Source organism: Malus sylvestris, chromosome 6, assembly GCF_916048215.2.
Source record: "Malus sylvestris chromosome 6, drMalSylv7.2, whole genome shotgun sequence".
NCBI lineage: Eukaryota > Viridiplantae > Streptophyta > Magnoliopsida > Rosales > Rosaceae > Malus > Malus sylvestris.
Genome location: NC_062265.1, coordinates 19,638,127 through 19,658,799, shown reverse-complemented (window position 1 = coordinate 19,658,799; position 20,673 = coordinate 19,638,127). Strand labels below are relative to the sequence as shown.

Genomic DNA, 20,673 nt, shown 5'->3' with positions numbered 1-20,673 from the left:
AAAAGATTCAAAATGGCAGGGGATCAGGAAGGCATCAGAGGAATAGTGGAAACCATTTTAAGACTTTATTCTCAACAAGTGGACATCGTGAATGGGGAAATATTTTAGACTATGTTGAACCAATAGTTGCACTGTAGATGAATGAATTGTTGATTAGACCATCAGAGGAAGGGGAAATTAAAGACGTTGTGTTTCAAATGGGAAGCCTAAAAGCTCCAGGGCCGGATGGGTTCCAAGGTGTATTTTTTCAATCTTTCTGGGATATAATTGAAGCGGAGATCAAGGGCTTGTCCACTGAGTTTCTAAATGGTGGATCAAATTTGCAAAAATTAAATTCCACCAATATTGTTCTAATTTAGAAGATACCAAACCCTGAATCGGTGAGCCATCCTACAAGGTACTTTTGAAGATTTTAGCAAATCATCTTAAACCCATACTTTCTAATATTATCTCTCCATGTCAGAATGCTTTTGTGGAAGGAAGATAGATTAAAGACAATATCATCATTGCCCATGAAGTCTTTCATTTTCTTAAGCTCAGTAAGGCGAAGCTAAAGTATGAGCTGGAAATTAAACTTGATATGAATAAGGCATATGACCGGGTGGAATAAGACTTCCTTGAGGTTGTCAAGATGAAGATAGGCTTTGATAGAAAATGGGTAAGCTTGGTGATGAATTGTGTTACGGCGGTGGAGTTTTCGATTTTGATTAATGGGCATCTGGAAGGAGATTTAAACCGAAAATGAGATTGAGGCAAGGTGACAAACTTTCACCATACTTATTTCTTATTGTTAGTGAGGTTTTATCTCTCCTAATTAGAAATGCTACTGAAATGGGATATGTGGAAGGAATCTAGATCAGTGCTAATGGACCATGCCTCTTTCATCTCTTATTAGCAGATGATACTTTGATTTTCCTAAGGGCCACAAGAAATAACTGTCAAAACATTATAAATTTACTCAATGCCTATTGTCATGCATTCGACCAGGATATTAGTTTGCAAAAGTCAGTTGTCTATTTTAGTGCTAACACACCGATTGAAGTTTGCTAGGAACTTTGTAGAATATTGAATATGCCACAAATGGAAGACCTCGGGAGATATCTTGGAATTCCGACAGATTGGGGAAGTTAAAAAAAAAAGAGGCGTTGGCTTATGTTAAAGATCGTGCTATAAGGAAAATACGACGGTGGAAACAATAGTTCCTTTCTCAGGCCAGACATGAGGTGTTGATTAAGGGGGTTGCTCGAGCGGTGCCGGCATACTCAATGAACATATTCAAATTTCCGGATACCTCATGTAATGAGATTGATGCTGCTCTTGCTAGATTTTGGTGGGGGCAAAGAGAAAACAAGAGAAAAATTCATTGCATTAGTTGGGAAACTATGGGTTATTCAAAAAGCGAAGGGGGGAATGAGATTCAAGAATTTAAAAGAGTTTAATATTGGTCTTCTTGCCAAGCAATGTTGGAGATTAATCCATGATCCGAATTCTCTGTGGGCTCGGGTATTAAAGGAGCAATACTTTCCTCATGTCTCATTTTTGGAAGCCAAGAAGGGTGGGCGTGCTTCTTGGATTTGGTCCAACTTGCTTGAAGGAAATGAGTTGCTGTTAAAGGGTGCGCATTGGCAAGTTATGAGTGGTAAAAAAAAATTTGGGTTGATAAATAGGTTCCAAGTATTAATTGTGGTCATCCAATTCCTCTCAATGGAGTAGATGTGGACAGAGAAATGCTTATGGCCTCGGTTATTAACATGGTGGATGGAAGTTGGGAGTTGAACCCAATTCGTAATTTGACCTCTGAAGATGACTATAGGGTAGTCTTTAGTATACATGTGGGTGATTTCATGAGGGATGATAGGTTTATTTGGCCTACGGATATGAGGGGGATTTACTCTGCTAGATCAAGTTATAAATGGCTCCGAAACAATAATTGCATAAGACTGAATTCGTGACCCTCATCTTCAAGGCATATTGATCATGAGGTGTGGAAAGGGATTTGGGGACTAGAGGCCCCTTCTAAAATTCTATTACTACTTTTGATGCTTGGCTTTTAAAAATGTTCAAGGAGAATTTCGGGGATAAGGCGGAAAGGGCGAGAATTCGAACGCTATTAGCTTTCACTTGTGGGCACATCTGGAAAACTTGATGTAAATCCATTTTTAATCACAAACCTTTTTCTTCTATGCAAACTGTTCAAGCCATTCAATGTGCTTATGCTCTGTTTATGAAGGCAAAGGAAGGGAATTCAACCTAGAGGGAAGTAAGGCAAATAGTTTAGCGGGATCGACCTTGGTCTCCACCCCCCTCCCAAATGATAAAAATTAATGTTGATGCGAGTTGGAAAGCAGAGGCTTCAGTAGGTTATGTAGGTGTTGTGAGAGACTCAAGGAAAATGTGTATAAAGGTTAGAAGGAATGAAGGGAGTGCATGCATCCAGTGCAACTGTGGTTGCGGCTTTTGCGGTCCTTGAAGGTTGTCTTTTGGCTCAACAAAGCAACTATTCTCAAATAGTGGTGGAATCTGATTACAAACAAATTATTTCTTACTTAAATGGAGGTGCTGAAAACTGCAGCTAGGAAATATATCCTATTTTAAGTTGCATACTGCAAATAGGGTGTCGTTTTCAAAATTGCATTTGGTCTTAGGTGGTAAGATCAGTGAATGAAGTGGCAAAGTTTGTCGCTAGATTTAGTGGTGTGGAGATGAGTGATTCCGTTTAGGTCGTCAGACCCCCCCCATCTTCGTTGGTAAGAATTTTGAACAAAGATGGTTTGCCATGTCCTCCTTCTTAGACAGGACTGTTGTGGGATGAGGAAGACGTGTTAGCCTAGTTTGGTAGTGTCTTTTCTATTCCCTTTCTCACTTGCTTGTGTTCTGTTGGTCAGTTTTCTCTGGCTTTCTTTGTATGTGGTGGTTGTTGCCTAGGAATGCATTTCCTCTTTTCCAAAAAAAAAAAAAAAAAAAACCATTGAGGCCATTGGTAACGGTAAGGCCAATGTATGAGATTTTGAAATATCGATGTTTGGCTTGCAAATTAGCTTACAAATTGCTTATTAGCTTAAACATCTAACAACCAAGGTAGTCGTTTTTTTTACTACCTCGGTACATACAATGTGTTGATGAGTTGTTAGGGTCTAGATTGTGGTAATTGTTGTAGGAAAAGTAATTATTCAAAGTACATTCGTTGTGAACTGTGTTGTTGCATGTAAAGAACAATAAAACAAGACTACTATGTTGTGCACTATAGTTTGATTAAATTGATAATTAATGTAAAAGATGAAAAGTGGGGAGTGGACTCATGTTAAACATCCAGTATACCAGGTTCTTTCCATGTTCCTCTTCTAGGCAAATGGGCAAAGTAATTGTAATAGCATGATATCGCATTCAAGTATACCACACGATATACACTAATATCATGTTATTTCTAAACTTTCTAAGCAACTATTTGTTACTTATTTCATTTTATCACTACACAAACCATGATGTCTATATCTTAAAGAATTCTTATTTCACTTTCGTCACAATAAAGATACTAAATTTTAGATGTACACATTGAGTGAATAAAAGAAAAAACTATAGCAGACTCGAAAGTTAGCCCAAAATGTAATTGCTAAAAAAAAGTGGAAATGTTAATCTTGCACACAAAATTTCTTGCTAAACTGATAGCTAAAAATGCACAAAAATAAAACAAAAATCTGTGAGTCTCGACTAACGCCGTTGGTTTTAAAAAAAGACAAATCCACATGCAAAGGTAATACGTATATAAATACATTTAAATCATGCGCAGCGTTGCTTAATAAAAAACTGCGAGTGTAAAAAGGCTAGTAGCTATAATGTGATAAAGTTGGAATTGCCCCACTCAATTGGAACGCCTTTGACAAAAGGAGGAATGGGACAGCAGTACGGTTGCTTCAACACACGTGCAACCAAACACGCTCTCAAACCAAGAGCAAAACCAAACGACTGAATGCTGACCGTCGATAAAATCCCATACTGCACGCTCAGCCACTCGATCCCCCAGCGCGTGTAGATTCCCCAAACAACCCTCTCCCGATGCAAGCCGCGGAAAAAGACCAAACGAGACAAACACAACAACGACAATAGTACGACTAGGCCCACTTAAAGGAAACTCTTTATCTTTGAAAAAAAAAAAAAAAAACAACTACAAGAGATAGAGTTATCATTCTCGTAAATTTTACCATTTTCAGGCCCTAATTTGTAATTCTGCGTCTTTCCTTTCAATAACAATTGGTTTTCGCACAAACTCAGAAACCACACCCTCTCCTTCTTCTCTCTCTGAAATACACTCGCCAGTCTCAGTTTATCACGAAGGTACGCTCTGCAAAACCCTAAAACCACTCGAATTCGAATTTCAGTACGGCAATGTTACTTTTATTCAATTTAATTTAATTAATCCAAATTTAATTGTATGTTTATGTAGGTAGTTATATGTATAGGTTGTGTTTGTCTGTGTGGTGGTGTTAATGGGGAAAGGAAAACCTAGGGCTGTGGAGAAGGGAGTTGTAGGTCAAACTTTGAGTGTTTCATCATGTGGATCATTGAATATTCCATCTGCACCTGTGTATTACCCTAATGAGGATGAATTTAGAGACCCTTTGGAGTATATTTATAAGATCAGGCCCGAGGCCGAGGCGTATGGGATTTGTAGGATAGTTCCACCGAAGAGCTGGAAACCCCCGTTTGCGTTGGATTTGGATTCGTTTACATTTCCCACAAAGACGCAGGCCATTCACCAGCTGCAGGTGCGCCCTGCGTCCTGCGATTCCAAGACTTTTGAGTTGGAGTACAATAGGTTTTTGGAGGACCGTTGTGGGAAGAAGTTGCGGAAGAGGGTGGTTTTCCAAGGGGAGGAGTTGGATTTGTGTAAGTTGTTTAATGCTGTGAAGCGATATGGAGGGTATGATAAGGTTGTGAAGGGGAAGAAGTGGGGGGAGGTTGCTCGTTTTGTGAGGCTGGTGAAAGGGATTTCGGAGTGCTCGAAGCATGTATTGTGTCAACTGTATCGTGACCATTTGTATGATTATGAAAAGTATTATAACAAGCTGAACAGAGAGGGGGCCAGAAGATATAAGAGGGACATGCCTGTGGAGAAGAGGGGTGAACAGAGTTTTGAATGTTCCAGCTCCAAAAGGAGGCGAATCACTAAGGATGGTGGGAAAGTTAAGGTCAGTAAGGGAGAGAAAGAGGGTGAGGAGCATGATCAGATATGTGAACAATGCATAAGTGGCTTGCACGGTGAAGTGATGCTTTTGTGTGATAGGTGTAATAAGGGGTGGCACATTTATTGTCTGTCTCCTCCATTGAAGCAGGTTCCGCCAGGGAATTGGTATTGCTTGGAATGCTTGAATTCCGACAAGGATAGTTTTGGCTTCGTGCCTGGTAAGCAGTTCTCGCTGGAAGTTTTTAGGCGTATGGCTAATCGTGCCAAGAGGAAATGGTTTGGGTCAGGATCTGCATCAAGGGTTCAAATAGAGAAAAAGTTTTGGGAAATTGTGGAGGGTTCAGCCAGTGAGGTGGAAGTTATGTATGGCAGTGACTTGGATACTTCCATGTATGGGAGTGGGTTTCCGCGTGTAAATGACCAGAAACCAGAATCAGCTGAGGCCAAGATATGGGATGAATATTGTAGTAGCCCATGGAATCTCAATAACTTACCCAAACTGAAAGGATCAGTGCTTAGAGCTGTTCATCATAACATTGCTGGTGTTATGGTTCCTTGGCTGTATGTTGGGATGCTGTTCTCATCTTTTTGCTGGCATTTTGAAGATCATTGTTTTTATTCAATGAATTATCATCACTGGTATGTCTATCTTGTGTATTTTTTAATATTATATATGAGATAATTTTGGCTACAAATGCATAATAAATTATTGATTATTAGTGGCTTTGAGTTGTAAACATGTGCACATTCCATGGAGCAGGATGGGATGTCAACTCCTATTGGTTTGTGTGTAAGTGTGTGTGTGACTGAGAGAAAATATTTAGGGCCAGCAAAGAAATATGGAGGAGCTAATAACTGTTGTGATTTACGGCTCAAAAACAGGATGATGTAGAAATTAGGTTTGTGTTACCTATTTTGTTTTGGTGTCCTATTTGGGTTTGGGTTTGACTCCTTGGTTGGATTCCTTGCTTGGTGGAGAGATTTTGTTAATTATCTATTTGATTAGGATTTGGATTTACTTCCAATTAGGATTATGATTCTCATTATAACCTAAGTTCTATGCACTATAAATAGGACTTTAGGTTAGTTTATTTTGTGCTCCTCACCATTGGTTTAGAGAGTTTTCTCTTTTGGGTTTTGGGTGGAGGTTACCATTTGGAGTCAGGAGAGTGTGGCAAATTCATGGCTTATTCGTTTCGCATTTTGGTTAGAGTCAATTTGTGAGTTTGAGAGTTAGAGACCAATTTGGAACAATCTTCTCTGTTTGTTTGAGGTTCTCTACTCGTTTGGTTTAGAGTTTGTAATTTGTGAGATTGGGGTTGTGAGAGTTAACCACTCTGATAATCTTTGTTTGTTTAGTGAAATTTCTCACCGTGCTTCGCCTGTGGACGCAGGCTTTATGTCAATCCACGTTAATCTCTTGTGTTCTTATTCTGAGATTGTTTGTTTCTTCGCTTTCGTTTACAACGTTGATATTTGATACTTTGTTAGAATTTGCTTCCATTTGCGCATAAAAGCACAACAATAACAAGGTTAAGAAACATGAAAGGGAAGACGAGGAGACACCCTCATAAAAGAAGAGAAAGACATGATTCACTTGTTTTTTCCCCCATGGAATCCTTTGAAAATAATAATAAAAATTCTGTCCACCTGTAGATACTCTGCATTAAAAGAATTCAAAAGAAAGATGACTTTTGAACAAGATCTTCGGTTATAACCACAGAGAGGACAGCATTTTCAGGAAACATATGTGCACCACTTACAAATACACTTTTGGAAATAATGTATCTTTTGTGATGATTATTCCCAGTGCAGAATTCAGTCAACATAAAAGTAGATTCATTGGTGAAATTGTTATCACATCGAAGTATATCTGGCTGACAATACTAGTTTGATGTTATGGATTGCTGAAACCTGTCCATTTGTCAGCTTCCAATCATGCACCTTGGGTTCTTTAATGATTAATTGAGTACTGAAATAATATTTAACCTCGGCCATGTCCTAGTATTATCTGATTGTGGTTGTCTTATAGTGGTGAGTCATTTCTATTTTTAGTTTCGCTGATCAAGTAAAAACTAATTTTGCATCTCTTGCCGAACTAGTTTGGAAAGTTGTGTTTCATAGTTGAAAGCGATTTGTAGGTAGACTTATGAGGCTATGCTGTTTGATTACCTTCAGACTTTTGCTTATATTTAAGAAAAAACAATGGTCGAAATATTTCTTTTGTTGTCTCTGTGTAGTGGATGAGTTTTCCCTTTTCTTCATGACATTATGTTCAGGATTTTGTTAAAGAAACTTATGGATTTGAACTTTCAAAGTGACAATTCATATTCAGTGATAAAATATTTCTCTTTTTCAGAAATCAAAATATTTTTTCTTTTTGTGTAACTTAAAGTGGATAGAGGTCGCACTTGGTGCGATGGCAAGTGCCTTCGCCCATGAGCGGTAGGTCTCGGGTTCGAGACTTGGGAGCAGCCTCTCCATAAATGGGGGTAAGGCTAGCCGACATTCACCTCTCCCAGACCCTGCGTAAAGCGGGAGCCTTGTGCACTGGGTACGACCTTTTTTTTAACTTAAAGTGGATGATTTGAATGTTAGCTTTCTATTGTTTTCTCAGGGGAGAGCCAAAATGTTGGTACAGCATCCCTGGTAGTGAAGCCAGTGCATTTGAGAAGGTAGCCCTTTCATTTTTTTCATTTATTTTGCGGTTTGGTATTTGTTCTTAGAATATCAGCTTTTTCGCATTTGTGGTATCCTTCTCGTAATTCATTGTTTTTATTATCGGGAATTTCTATAGTATATTATTGTGGCAAGGGAATGAATTTAATTTGTATTTAATTGTAGCGTGCTGTAATTCTCTGATGATTACTGTAACCTTTCATATTTACCAATGCTTGCGTTGGTTGTTCAAGGCCAAACCAAATAGTGTTTTTCTGATGCTGAATTATAAACACAATTTTTACTTACATGCTGTAGGTGATGCGCAACAGTCTTCCTGATCTTTTTGATGCACAACCCGATTTACTCTTTCAGCTTGTCACCATGTTAAATCCATCTGTTTTGCAAGAGAATGGAGTTCCAGTATATAGTGTGCTACAGGTTTGAGCATTTTGAATTCTATATCCTGTGTTTATGAAATCCTTTCTTTTATAATTGACAAAAAGCAATGCTGAAAAATGCTAGTCTAATTTTTTCACACAGAAGGATATGAATGCAAAGACGCAGTGAAAATTTTGATAGTTTTTGTATTGCTAGAATTTCACTTTTTAATGAAATGTTGCTAGAGGTTTCCTTCATTTTTTCTCTCCCCTTTCTTTTGAAGGAATTTGGTAATATATAGAATTTTGAACTAAGAATCTGCAGGTTCTCAATTGTATGCAATGCTACAGCATGGTTGTCTATCAATATATTCATAACTGTATTTAGGGTTTTCTTTTCAACTTTAATTATACACATACCAATTTTAAATTATTCATCTGGTATTTTTTTGTAACTTTTGACGTTCTTTTCACACTTGCTATCTGCTAGGAGCCTGGGAATTTTGTCATCACCTTCCCCAGATCTTACCATGGAGGCTTTAATCTTGGTATGGCATTTTGCTTTACAAGTTGATAGTGGTCAGGTGATGTAGTGTTCAGTTAATTCCTGCGCAGGGGATAACGCAATGGCTCTGGCATTTTCAGGTTTGAATTGTGCAGAAGCCGTCAATTTTGCTCCAGCGGACTGGCTACCTCATGGTGGGTTTGGAGCAGGGCTGTATCAGCTTTATCACAAAACTGCCGTTCTGTCTCACGAGGAGCTTGTTTGCGTGCTAGCCAAGGTTAATTTTAGTGATAGGACATCTTATGCTTTACTATATGCAAGTGTACAACAAATACTTTAAACTAGCTAGCCAATTCAGTGTTTGATATCAAGTATTTGATTGGTGTTTTGGGTTTTGGCTAGAAGTTTGGGGGACCAAGCTATCTGTAGTTCACAATCTGATGTTCTCAGATCTTTGTCAATCTATACAAGTCTTTTCCATGTTCAGCTGTACAACTTTAACCTTGTATTGTGTTGTTCAAAATTAGATGGGATGCTATTACAGGCTATGTTGTATAGTGGATGTTTCCATAACCTTCAGTGACCTCATATAAAAATATGCAAAACTCTGTAGTTATGAAGCTATATTGTATTGGAGTAGCCCTTGGGTTATGAAGCCATCATAATGTGGATTGAAAGGCATAATAATGTTTATTGGATAGCAGTTGGGCTACACAGCTTACTCACATCAATGTACATTGTTAGAAAAGATTTTCACGTCTGATTATCAAATTATTTGTTTGTTGTAATGTGGCATTCTTTCAGTCAATAAATGCTGCAAAAGTAGTTGTCTTGCGTCAACGTTGTTTATTGGCTTCCTTTCTCCCTTTAAGTTCTTTTGCCAGTCAATTAACTGAATTATAGGTCCCGTGAGCTTAATCTTGTTTTGGTTTAGCAGAGTGACTGTGACAGCAGAGTGTCAACTTATTTAAAGAAAGAATTGACAAGAATCTACAGCAAGGAAAAAACTTGGAGGGAGAGGCTTTGGAGAAAAGGAATCATCGGATCGTCCATTATGTCCTCTCGGAAATGCCCTGAATATGTTGGTACCGAAGAGGTACTTGCATAATCCATTACGACCTTGTGTTTGGGCATATGCTTTGCAAATTTAATTATTTTCAGATGATAATGATATTTCCTGCTGTTTTTTTTGTAGGATCCTACATGCATTATATGCCAACAGTATCTTTTTCTTTCTGCTGTTGTTTGTCGTTGTAGGCCATCTGCATTTGTATGTCTAGAGGTATGTGATTCTCAGAATCTGTTTTGAATCCTCACTCTGTTTAGTATTTATGTGTGTAGTTCAATTTGGACATAAGTTATGATTCTAACCTATGCTTATAAATCTTGTGTGGGATTATTCTGTAAGAAAAGTTGGAATGGAGAAAAGTAAAAGCACATGTTTGCATAATTGTTCTTCTTTCAGAGATTTTTTCCCAATTATTTAAAGTTGATGGAGATGATGCAATGACAGATCACCTAGATAGTATTTATTCAACTTTCAGTACACTGTTTGGTAAGAGGGATGGAGTGAAATGAATACATCATGAGGTGGAATAATGGAAATAAAAGCAAAGATAAAAAGTTTCCCTGATTCTTTTGTTTAGCAGAAGGGAAAGATGAGAGGAAGGAAAAAGAATGATATAATCTTTAGATGCATTCCATTTTTATATAGTTGGATTGAGGACAAAAGAGTCAAATAATTTTTCAAGTATATTATATAATCTATTGCACATGGTTCTGGTCCTTTAATCTTTTAACATCCTAACAAAGATATCGATAATATAAGTAGATTTTCTCATTGTTTGGGGGTATCAAGTCAGAGTGCAGATTACTTGGTTGGAAGTTTTTAGTTTTGATGATAAATCCGATTCTTTTGTTTTCTTTTCTGTTCTTATTAGGTGTTTGATAGTTGATGTTAATTACCAGATCTCTATAACCCAGAGTTGATAATTTTGTTTTCTTATCCTTACCTTGTTAAGAATTCTCTCGTACTAACTAAATTATACTGATAACTATTTACCATGTAAAATCAAGTTATGAACATGGTTGGACCTTGTACTTGGAAGTCTGTCTATTCAACTCATATGCTTTATCCTCACAAAATACTTTGCCTTTTGTGCAGCATTGGGAACACCTTTGTGAATGCAAATCCAAGAGACACCGTCTTTTGTATCGTCATTCTCTGGCAGAGTTGCATGAATTGGTGCTTGAAATGGATAAACATTGTTTTGAGGAGACAACACAAAGTAGGACTATAAGAAGGCAAACCTCATTCCCTGATGAACCAACAGCTTTGACAAAAAAGGTTGGATTTTTTTATCTTGACTAATCAATAATGTTATGTTGGCTATCATGCTATCATTTTGGTTTTTAATGTTAATCTGTATTTCTTTCTATGAATGTCTGCATGATTTTTAACATTAACTGGTGCTTAGTCAATGAATGTGGTGCCTACAATATGATGTAATTAGTATGTGGGTTTTTTAGACTGCTTCTGAGGCCATGCAATGCATGTAGGTGAAAGGGGGCCATGCTACTTTTGCTCAACTTGCAGAACAATGGCTTTTGCGCTCATGCAAGATTTCTCAGAATCTGTTTTCAAGAGATGAGTATGTGTCTTTATTAAAAGAAGCTGAACAGTTTCTTTGGGCTGGCTCAGAGATGAATCCTGTGAGTTTCAACTGCTTTTTATCATCTGCTTTGTTCTGAAATTTCACCTATGCTCATTTACATTCACATTGAAATATAGGTGCGGGAAACGACCAAGAATTTGATCAGATTTCAGATATGGGGTGAAGGTGTAAGAGATTGTCTATCTAAACTTGAAACTTGGTCATCTCATCGTGGGAACAATAAAGAGAAAGTTCACTTGGATTATATCAATGAGTTGCTGAGTTTTGATGCGGTGCCCCGTCACGAGACTGGGCATCATATTTTGAAGGTTACAGTTTTGTGAGTGGGTGTAATTGTTAGTTTGTCTTATCCTGGGCCTTGCCAACTAAAACTCTTACCAGGGGTGTGATTCTGTGATACAGGGCTACGCCGAAAAGGCAAAGGTGTTGATACAGGAAATTGAATCTGCTATGTCATCATGCCCAAAGGTATTTTTCTGTTTTTTCTGTCTATTCTCTCGTGAGTTTATCTAACTGTGTTCTAACAATACTAATGTGAAGAAAAGGGCCAGGGCCAGAGCGAAGCTCAAGAAATTCACTTTTTTTCTCTGGTCATACATGTACTTTCAGAAAATAGGCAGTGTCTCTATTGTCTGCTGTACAATAACAGCACTAAGTGATTACAGTGTGATCTCATTTGACTTCATTCATAAGGATTAACATTTATTCACAATTGTCCCTCCAGCTATCAGAGTTGGAATTGTTGTATTCCAGAGCCTGTGAGCTTCCAGTCTGTGTGAAAGAAAGTGAAAATTTACTACAAAGAATTTCATCAGCAAAGGTAGTTTACTTTATTTGGACTCAAATTCTACCAAAACCCGAGTTAACAATATTTCGAGCTATAACATATTCTTGTATATGGCAAGCTAATGTTTATAATCTGGCTTCATTTTCTGGGCAGGTCTTGATGGAAGGCATGAGAAAATGTATCTCAGAGACACGTACTGCTGCAATTGAGATTGATGTTGTTTACAATTTGAAATCAGAGGTAATGATGATTGGCATGCTGTTCTGTTGCCGAACTGTGTTTTGTTTAAATCTCTTAGGTTGTGACTAATAATTCCTTTTTTTGTTTTGTTGGTTGGGATCATAAAATTGAATCTAATAAACAGATTTCAGAGGTCCAAGTTGAACTCCCAGAAACAGATAGGCTTTCGGATCTGTTAAGGAAGGCTGAATCATGTCGTGCCCAATGTGGTGAAATTTTGAAAGGTCCTATTATCCTTGAGGTTAGTCATATGGTTAATAGGCTACCCCAATGATTTGCATGATTTAAAGTACTTGTACTTATGAATACATGGCTTCTACAGGATGTTGAGGTGTTTCTTAAAGAATTAGATGGTTTTACTGTTAACACACCAGAGCTGAAGCTTCTGAGGCAGTACCACACTGATGCTGTTTCTTGGATTTCTCTTCTTAATGCTGTTCTAGTGAACATTCACGAAAGGGAGGATCAAAATGTAGTTAATGAGTTAATGCTCATTTTAACAGATGGAGCATCTTTGAGAATTAAAGGTTCTGGAATATGTTGACTTTTTCAGCAGTCATAGGAAAGAGGCCTCTCTTGTTGCTAACGTTGGGTTTTTTTATTTATCAGTTGATCAGTTGTCTATCGTAGAGTTTGAGTTGAAGAAGGCTCAGTGCAGGGAAAAGGTGCTGAGGGTAAGTTACTATTATTATGTAATTCGTCTCCTTCCCTCCCTCCCTCTATAGATGGTCGAGGGTAACCCAATGGGATTAGCTTAGGCCCACTGGATTCGTGTCTATGTGAGTTTTTATGCATGCCATGTTGCAAACTTGCAGTATGTACACAACGACAAGTTAAGTGGGCCTAAGCTAGCCCACGGGTATCCATCCCTCCCCCTTCTGGCCTGCTCCTATGTAGTTTCACTTGTTTTTTGTGCTTTACTTGGAATATATGCAGATGCGAGATACTAAATTGTCTCTGGACTTCATTCAAGAAGTGATGATGGAGGCAAGAATGTATGTACTGTAACCTTGATCCCTGGTACAAGTGTGATACTAAAGAATGGATTGTATTTGCATTAACCCTTGATCAATTTGTGTTCTCTGTCAGGTTACATATTGAGGGGGAGAAGTTATTTGTTGATACGTCCGAAGTGTTTGATGCTGCAATGCTGTGGGAGGAAAGAGCGAAATATATCCTTGCACATGAGGCTCAGATATCTGACTTTGAGGATGTTATCAGGTTTTCTACATGCTTCACATTTTTTTTACCATATGGGTGTTCGTGGATAAGTTCCTTTGCTGGTTCTAATAATGGAGTTTTAATGTTTTAGGAGTTCGGAAGACATACATGTGAATTTATCTTCTCTCCTTGATGTCAAGGATGCACTATCAAAGGCTATGATCTGGTTAAGGAGCTCAAAGCCATTTTTAATGACTTGTTTTCCTTTGGTATCTGTTTCAAGTTCTTTGCTGAATGTCGACACCTTGAAGGTTCTCAACGTCTCCTGTTTGTTTTCTTTGCTAAAGATTGATAGACCTAGATAACAATATGGTTTAATGTTGTAGGAATTAGTTTCCGAGTCAAAGCATCTGAAGGTTTCTTTGAAAGAAATAAGGATGCTTGAGACTGTTTTGATGAACTGTAAGGAATGGGAGAATGATGCTTGCTCTCTACTGCAAGATACAAGGTTCCTATTTGATATGAGGATCATTGGTGATGGAACAAGAGATGGTCTTCTTTCCAAGATTGAACATCTAATTGCAAGAATCGGATCCTTGGAAAGCACTGGTTTATCTCTTTCTTTTGACTTTGGCGAGCTTGTGAAACTTAAGGAGGCTTGTTCTGTGCTGCAATGGTGTAAGAAGGCTCTTTCTTTCTGCTCTGGAGTTCCTCCTCTTGAGGTAATACTTCATACTCCAATAGTAATCAAATTTTATGTCTTTGTATGAATTTGCAATAGTGATCGTACAACATGATGCTTAAGTTTTAGTTGTGGTTGTACAACCACTTTTCCCTTGCATTTCCTACCAAATCCAGTTATGACTGCTGGCAGAGTTATCACCAGACTTGTTAATATTCCCATGACTTGATCCTCCATGCTCCCTAGTACTAACATTTCGCCTTCAAGTTGCATGGACAATTGCTAAATCTCTGAAGTGCTTGAAATTTACACTTCTTAGTCTCAAATTTTTTGCAGTGTAGAGCATCTCGTCTACTTCTTCCTTTCATTAGAATAATAAAATGCATCTAGCGGTAGAGTAGCAACCAGCTTCGGTACCACCAATTAATGAAATAAGTACATGATGGAGAATATGATGGACCAAGAGACAGCACAAGGAGTCTATCAATGTTTGTCTGACACATCATAAAAAGCGTATCAATGTTTGTCCATTGCATCCAAGACTCCAACTACTTTTCCATACAACTAGAAGCGTGTTTTGCGGAAGCTTTACTTTTTGTCTTTTATTGTTCATTTTTTCAATCAAAGAGAAGGGAGAGATGACATAGACGAGATCTGAGAAAAAGAATAGGAATTAGGAAGAGTTAATATTGGCCCTAAATGAAATGACACTCCAAGTCTCAACCCACCACAATCAGAATGAATGCAAGGCACAAGTTGCTAAGCAAGAGTAAATAGATATTGTATAGACCAACTTAAAAAAAGAGTCCCTGTGATTTTTAAGCTACCCTTGGTACTAGTGGTGGAATAACGAGGATGCTATCTTGGTCTTGCTTGGTTTTCATGTGCTTTGTTTTAACAATGTATGAACTTTCTGTACAATGCCTTTCTGATTGGCAATTTTATGGAGACTTGTCATTTCTGTTGTAGGATGTTGAAGATTTGGTGAGTGCTGCAGGAAATTTACATGGTACATATGTCCCTAGTGCATTGTGGGGCTTGTTGGTTGAAGGGCTCAAATGGCTTGAGCATGCTACAAAGGTTATTTCTGCACCATGCAATTCTGAAAGATGCACGTTAAGTGAAGCTGAAGAAGTACTAGCTAAATCTCAGGTGCTTTTATTTTTTGGTAATTTTTCAAATCAATTCTATGCATGGATATTTTTATACTTGCTTTACTAAACTGTACCATCTTCTTTTGCAGAGTATTAGTGTCTCCTTCCCATTGATGGTTGATCAACTTGAATGTGCTATTCAGAAACACAAGTGAGTTTGCAGTTTCTTTGACCTGTTCATTGTTTACCTTCACATTTTAAACTGAAGTGCATTACTTGATAAGTCCAGGCTGTTGCAGAATATGAAAATGAGGCTAATAATATCAGTGTTTGAGAAAACGTGTTTTTCAGATACTGTTGTCACTGCAAAATGATTTCTTTAGAAAAAAGAAAAGTTCTTATTTTCCAAATTTGTTTACGTATTATTTGGTAATATTAGGTTGGTTCTACTTCTACTAGGTAGAAATAAAAGTTGTGTCGTGATTTAGTGTATTAAGAAATGTTTTGATGTTTAGTTATCAAGTTGAAGGAAAGAGAACTCTTGGAATGAATTGGTCCTTAAAAATTGTATACTAGAACTTCAGGGGTGCTGCCTTGTTTTCTGCTCATATCAAATTATGACATCTTTGGGCGGTCTGATGTATTGAACCTTTTTCCCTTTTGATCAGTTCAAGGGAATGGAAAACCATTTGACCTAAGCGTGTAACCAATTGGGTAACAAAACAAAAAAAACTTGGTTTCTGGGTTTTCAATGTGGGGATTAAAACTTACACAATTTTCAATTTATATTGACCTCTCTTGCATTACCAGTATGATTTATAATAAGTGATTTTAAATGTATTGTAGATCCTGGCTTGAACAAGTGCATCAACTTTTCAGCCTAAGGCCAGAAGAACGATCTTGGTCTCTAACATTGCAGTTAAAGGTATGATGTCGGTTTGTGCGCTTGTACATGCTTAAGTACTTTAGAAATGACAAAGTTCAATTTTGTTATCTTGCAGTTCATCTTTGAGTCAATGTCTTTATTTGTAGTTTCAATGTTAATATCTCAGCATATTTGATGGTTGATTATAACTGATGACTTCTACGATTGTTGAAGAGTACAACACTTTGGCTTGGTCAATGTTGTATAATTGTTTCCTGCTTTCTCTTGTCGTGTGGTATTGATTGTTAAGTTACATTCGATTATGTACTTAAATTCCTGAAAACATGCCTAATATGATTCAATTGCATTCAGGAACTTGGAGTTTCTACTGCTTTCAGTTGCACAGAACTAGATTTGATTGTATCTGAAGTTGAAAGGGTTGAGAGTTGGAAACGACAGTGCATGGATATTGTCAGGGTAGTAGTTGAAGATGATAATTCATTGCTTGGCGGTTTAGAAAAGGTTTCAGCTAAAACTCTTTGTAATTTATTGCATTTAATTGTAATGTTTTCTGTGCAGACTTAAATTGTTGTTATTGATTCACAGATGGGACAGACTCTAGATCGATGTATGCGGATATATGAGAAGCCACATGGCTTGAAAGAGAGTAGTTCCTTTGCTTGCTGCTCCAGTGGTTCTCTGGATCAAGAATTTCTTACTTGTTCCTCATGCAAGGACTGGTAAGTTATTTATTGCTATTGTAAAGTTTTGCAGGTCCTTCATCCTTGCATGTTATTACCGGTACTTAATTGTTTCACATTGGGTTGATATTTCAATCTTATTTCTGCACCCAATCACTTGTTTTTACTTCTAAGAATTTTAAGCAAGAAACACAATTCCCGTAAACTCTCCCCCTGTTATAGATTATAACTTGATATCTTTTATATGAACAGCTACCATTTGGGGTGTCTAGGGTCTTCCATAATAGATGGAAAACATGCAGAATATGTGTGCCCAGGTTGCCGACATCTAGTATCTGGAACAACTTCTCAAAATGGACGCAGTTCTCCGGTATGTATTAGTTTGTTTAGCATATTCTGTAAGGATATGTTTGATATCTATATTAATATCCCTTTTACGTTGTACAGATATTTGGAGGGGTGCGGCCAGAACTGAAAAAAATTATTGAACATCTATCCGGTGGTGAAGACTTCTGTGTTCGGTAATGAAGTGTATTATAGATGCACTCCTTGAAGCCACTTGTTTATTATATGTTGATCTTGAAGTTGTTGGAATTTTTGACATTGTATTGTATTTTCAGTATTGAAGAAAGAGACGTGCTGAAAATTTTTTTGAAGCAAGCTCTGGCATGCAAATCTCGGTTGACAGAAATAGTGGATTTTACATTAGCTTATTCTGATAAAGATCTCAGTGTCATCTCTGAAAAGCTAACCACGGCTTTAAAGGTATCTTAAGGAGCATTTTCGTTGTAGTGTCGAACTTTTTTTTATTAGATAAAAAAATGTGATGGACCCGCTGGCTTTACCATCTTTAATAAGTAATAAATGCCTTTGAGTTGGAATTTGCTAGATATGTTGTTAGAAAACTAGTTTTTCGGAAATTGAAAAGAAAAAAAAGGAGAATAGCCAGTCTTGGTATTTTCTGTTGATGGGAATGACCTTGATGTATGCAGAAATTGGTGAGTCTTTGTGATTGAAATTGTTTTTGTTATACAGGCCAGAGAAATTCAAGGTGTTCATGATCATGAAGGGGATAGCAACCTTATGTTGGCCTTATCAAGATACTCATGGAAAGTCAGAGTCGACAGTTTATTGGAGGGTTCACAAAAGCCCACAATCCAACAGATTCAGCAGCAGTTAAAAGAGGTATGTGCTGCTGGTATAGATGAACAATTTCTCCATCCTTTCTGGTGAATTCTTTAATCTAACCCTAGGATGGAAAAATAACTTTCCAACAATTGGTTGTTTTAGATCGAGAATTTCTTTACTTGTGCACGAGTACTGGATACCGAGAAATGGTGGCTAGGTTTTTCGCTTTTAGAATCTAAAGAAATAATAGAAGCACTTAATACATTGAACTTCAACTTTTTTGAGGCAAAAACAAATGTTCCGGTGTGAGGTCACTCATGATTGTCCCATAATAGCAAAACCTTTATCAAGTAAAACAATTTAGTGGGAAAGAATATCCTCTATTTTTTCCCTAGTTAATGTTCATGCACGTATTTATTTTTTCTTTAATGTTTAGGGAGCTGCCTTAAACATTCCACCCGAAGATTACTATTGGCAGAAACTTACAGAAGTGAGGATTATTGGTTTGCAGTGGGCAGATACTGCCAAGACGGTTAGGAGCACATATCTCTACTAGATTACTCTATCTTCTCTTTTTCTTTCCTCTCTCTTATTTGGCATCATTATTTTGTGCACAGGTTGTTGCCGATTCTGGAGCTGTCCCCTTGGATAAAATTTTTGAACTTGTTTCGGTGGGTGAAAATTTGCCTGTTCGTGTAGAGAAGGAACTTAAGGTAACAGAGGAGGCTTTTGTCTTAATTGTGTGATGTGGCCTTTTGTTAATAAACTATGCTGGATCTCTGACCCACCCTAAAACAATGCTTACTGGTTCCAGTTGTTGAAAGCTCGGAGTATGCTTTATTGCATATGTCGAAAGCCGTATGATCAGCGAGCAATGATTGCGTGTGACCAATGTGATGAGTGGTATCACTTTGATTGCATAAAACTGCGTTCCACGCCAAAGACTTACATATGCCCTGCATGTCAGCCTCTGGCAGAAGAGTTGTCTGCTGAACCCGCGGTGGATCAAGAGAGGTCAGCCTGGTCTCCTCAAAATTAACTGTATCCTTTTTCGATTACTAGCATGCGTGTTCAATAACTGGTTCTTCCAAAATGCTTACTTGCGCAGATGTACCGATATGAAATCTGTAGAGCCCAAAACGCCCTCTCCTACGCACACAAAGCGCCGGACGAACCCAAAGAAGGCAGAGTCCGTTATAGCACAAAAGATGCTTGCAATTAGAGAGCCCAACAATAGTTTTAGGTGTTCTAGTGGGATAGAACGTTTATGGTGGCGAAATCGGAAACCTTTCAGAAGGGCGGCTAAAAGACGCGCCGAGCTTGAAAGTCTCTCTTTTTTCTGATTTGCAACGGTGAAACATTTAAAATCAATGTTGCTTGTAGGCCATCATTTAGTTTATTCAATTGATTATTACGGTTTTAGCTCTCAAGTAGATAGTCCTAAATTCGAATTTCTTAAACTATATATATATACACATACATACATACACACACACGCACATTCTATATAAGGAGGGGAAAACCCTTGTTCTCGTTCTGGAAATGTTACTGAAATCATAAACTTTAGCTTGAGTTGTACGGGGTCAAGCTTTTTTTTTTTTGGTGGTTTTTTTTGGGGGGGGGGGGGACTTAGGCCTGGTAATTTTTTACACGACACGTTAATCCGGTTCGAAATGACACGAAATTAAAAAGTTTTGGGTCGACATGATAACGAATTGGGGCGTTATCGGATAACCCAATAAGCACCTATTAAGATAACATGTCAGTTTGTTATCGTGTAACTCGATAAGCATCTATTAAGATAACAAGTCAAGTCAGTTCAAGATACACATGGGTAATCTGAAACACGGTAAGAAAATATTAATTTAATAAATTTATATCACTAAAAAAATACTGTAATTAAGAGCACAAGGATATGATTTGTGAGATTAAATTTGAATTATAAATTCCAATTACAACCGCAGTACAACACAAAACCTAATTCTTAATCGCAATTTCACTTTCTATTTTATCTCCCAATTCGATTCTATCTTAGCCTTCTCTCTGTTTCGCTCGAGTTCTTCTCCTTCCTGGATTCCATTACTACTAGAACCCAAAAACCCAATTCCCGATTTTGAAAAAGGAGGTAAATTATTTTTATGTGACATAGTACTATTGTTTTATTTATTTTTCATAATTATTTTGGTAAACTTCTCATAATTTGAATGGTTTATAATGTTTGGTTTTTATGTACTTAGTTTATGCGAAAGAGAGTTCTGATGTGGAAAGCCTTACTGAAAACATTATCTATGTAACTTTTGAAGATAATAGATCAAACCAAAGTTCCACTACCATTTCTCCATTATGAACGATGAAAATTGAAGGATTTTGTAAAAAGAACATGCAAGCTTTGAGTTTCATTAACAAGGTTAACTTCTAAGAAAGTTCCACAACTTTGTAAAGCAAAACTCCTTTATTTAGCATATCCTTGCACATTTGATATCTTGTAGTAGTGTATTGATACTTTTTTATTGGGCTCTTATTTTGGAGTATGTTGTACTTAATGACAATTGTGTTTTTATGTTTTGAAGAAATATTTGCGACAATGTGTGTTGTGCAAATTTAAAAAAAATATA

At 37.3% G+C, this 20,673-nt stretch overlaps 1 protein-coding gene across 1 annotated transcript; it reads left to right on the top strand.

Annotated features, from left to right (window-relative positions):
• Nucleotides 1–4,200: 4,200 nt before the first annotated feature.
• Nucleotides 4,201–19,488, top strand: LOC126626056 (lysine-specific demethylase JMJ17-like). Its single transcript, XM_050295243.1, has 34 exons — nt 4,201–4,332; nt 4,442–5,821; nt 7,800–7,857; nt 8,159–8,281; nt 8,711–8,768; nt 8,866–9,002; nt 9,663–9,821; nt 9,921–10,007; nt 10,890–11,072; nt 11,285–11,437; nt 11,517–11,708; nt 11,803–11,868; nt 12,125–12,220; nt 12,341–12,427; nt 12,552–12,668; nt 12,750–12,954; nt 13,037–13,101; nt 13,364–13,422; nt 13,517–13,648; nt 13,740–13,899; nt 13,975–14,310; nt 15,240–15,422; nt 15,514–15,575; nt 16,211–16,289; nt 16,602–16,751; nt 16,836–16,969; nt 17,183–17,300; nt 17,378–17,451; nt 17,551–17,695; nt 17,966–18,115; nt 18,495–18,590; nt 18,676–18,771; nt 18,873–19,072; nt 19,167–19,488. Exons 2-34 carry the CDS (start codon nt 4,485–4,487, stop codon nt 19,399–19,401), a joined length of 5,532 nt encoding a protein of 1,843 aa, XP_050151200.1. The 5' UTR covers nt 4,201–4,332; nt 4,442–4,484; the 3' UTR covers nt 19,402–19,488.
• The last annotated feature ends 1,185 nt before the right edge of the window (nt 19,489–20,673 follow it).

Bases quoted from the DNA above. Each gene is read 5' to 3' on its own strand.
- LOC126626056 (XM_050295243.1), top strand. From the start codon at position 4,485: ATGGGGAAAGGAAAACCTAGGGCTGTGGAGAAGGGAGTTGTAGGTCAA. The intron at 11,869-12,124 runs GTATTTTTCTGT...TTGTCCCTCCAG, and splicing joins CTATGTCATCATGCCCAAAG to CTATCAGAGTTGGAATTGTT. The intron at 12,955-13,036 runs GTTCTGGAATAT...TTTATTTATCAG, and splicing joins AGCATCTTTGAGAATTAAAG to TTGATCAGTTGTCTATCGTA.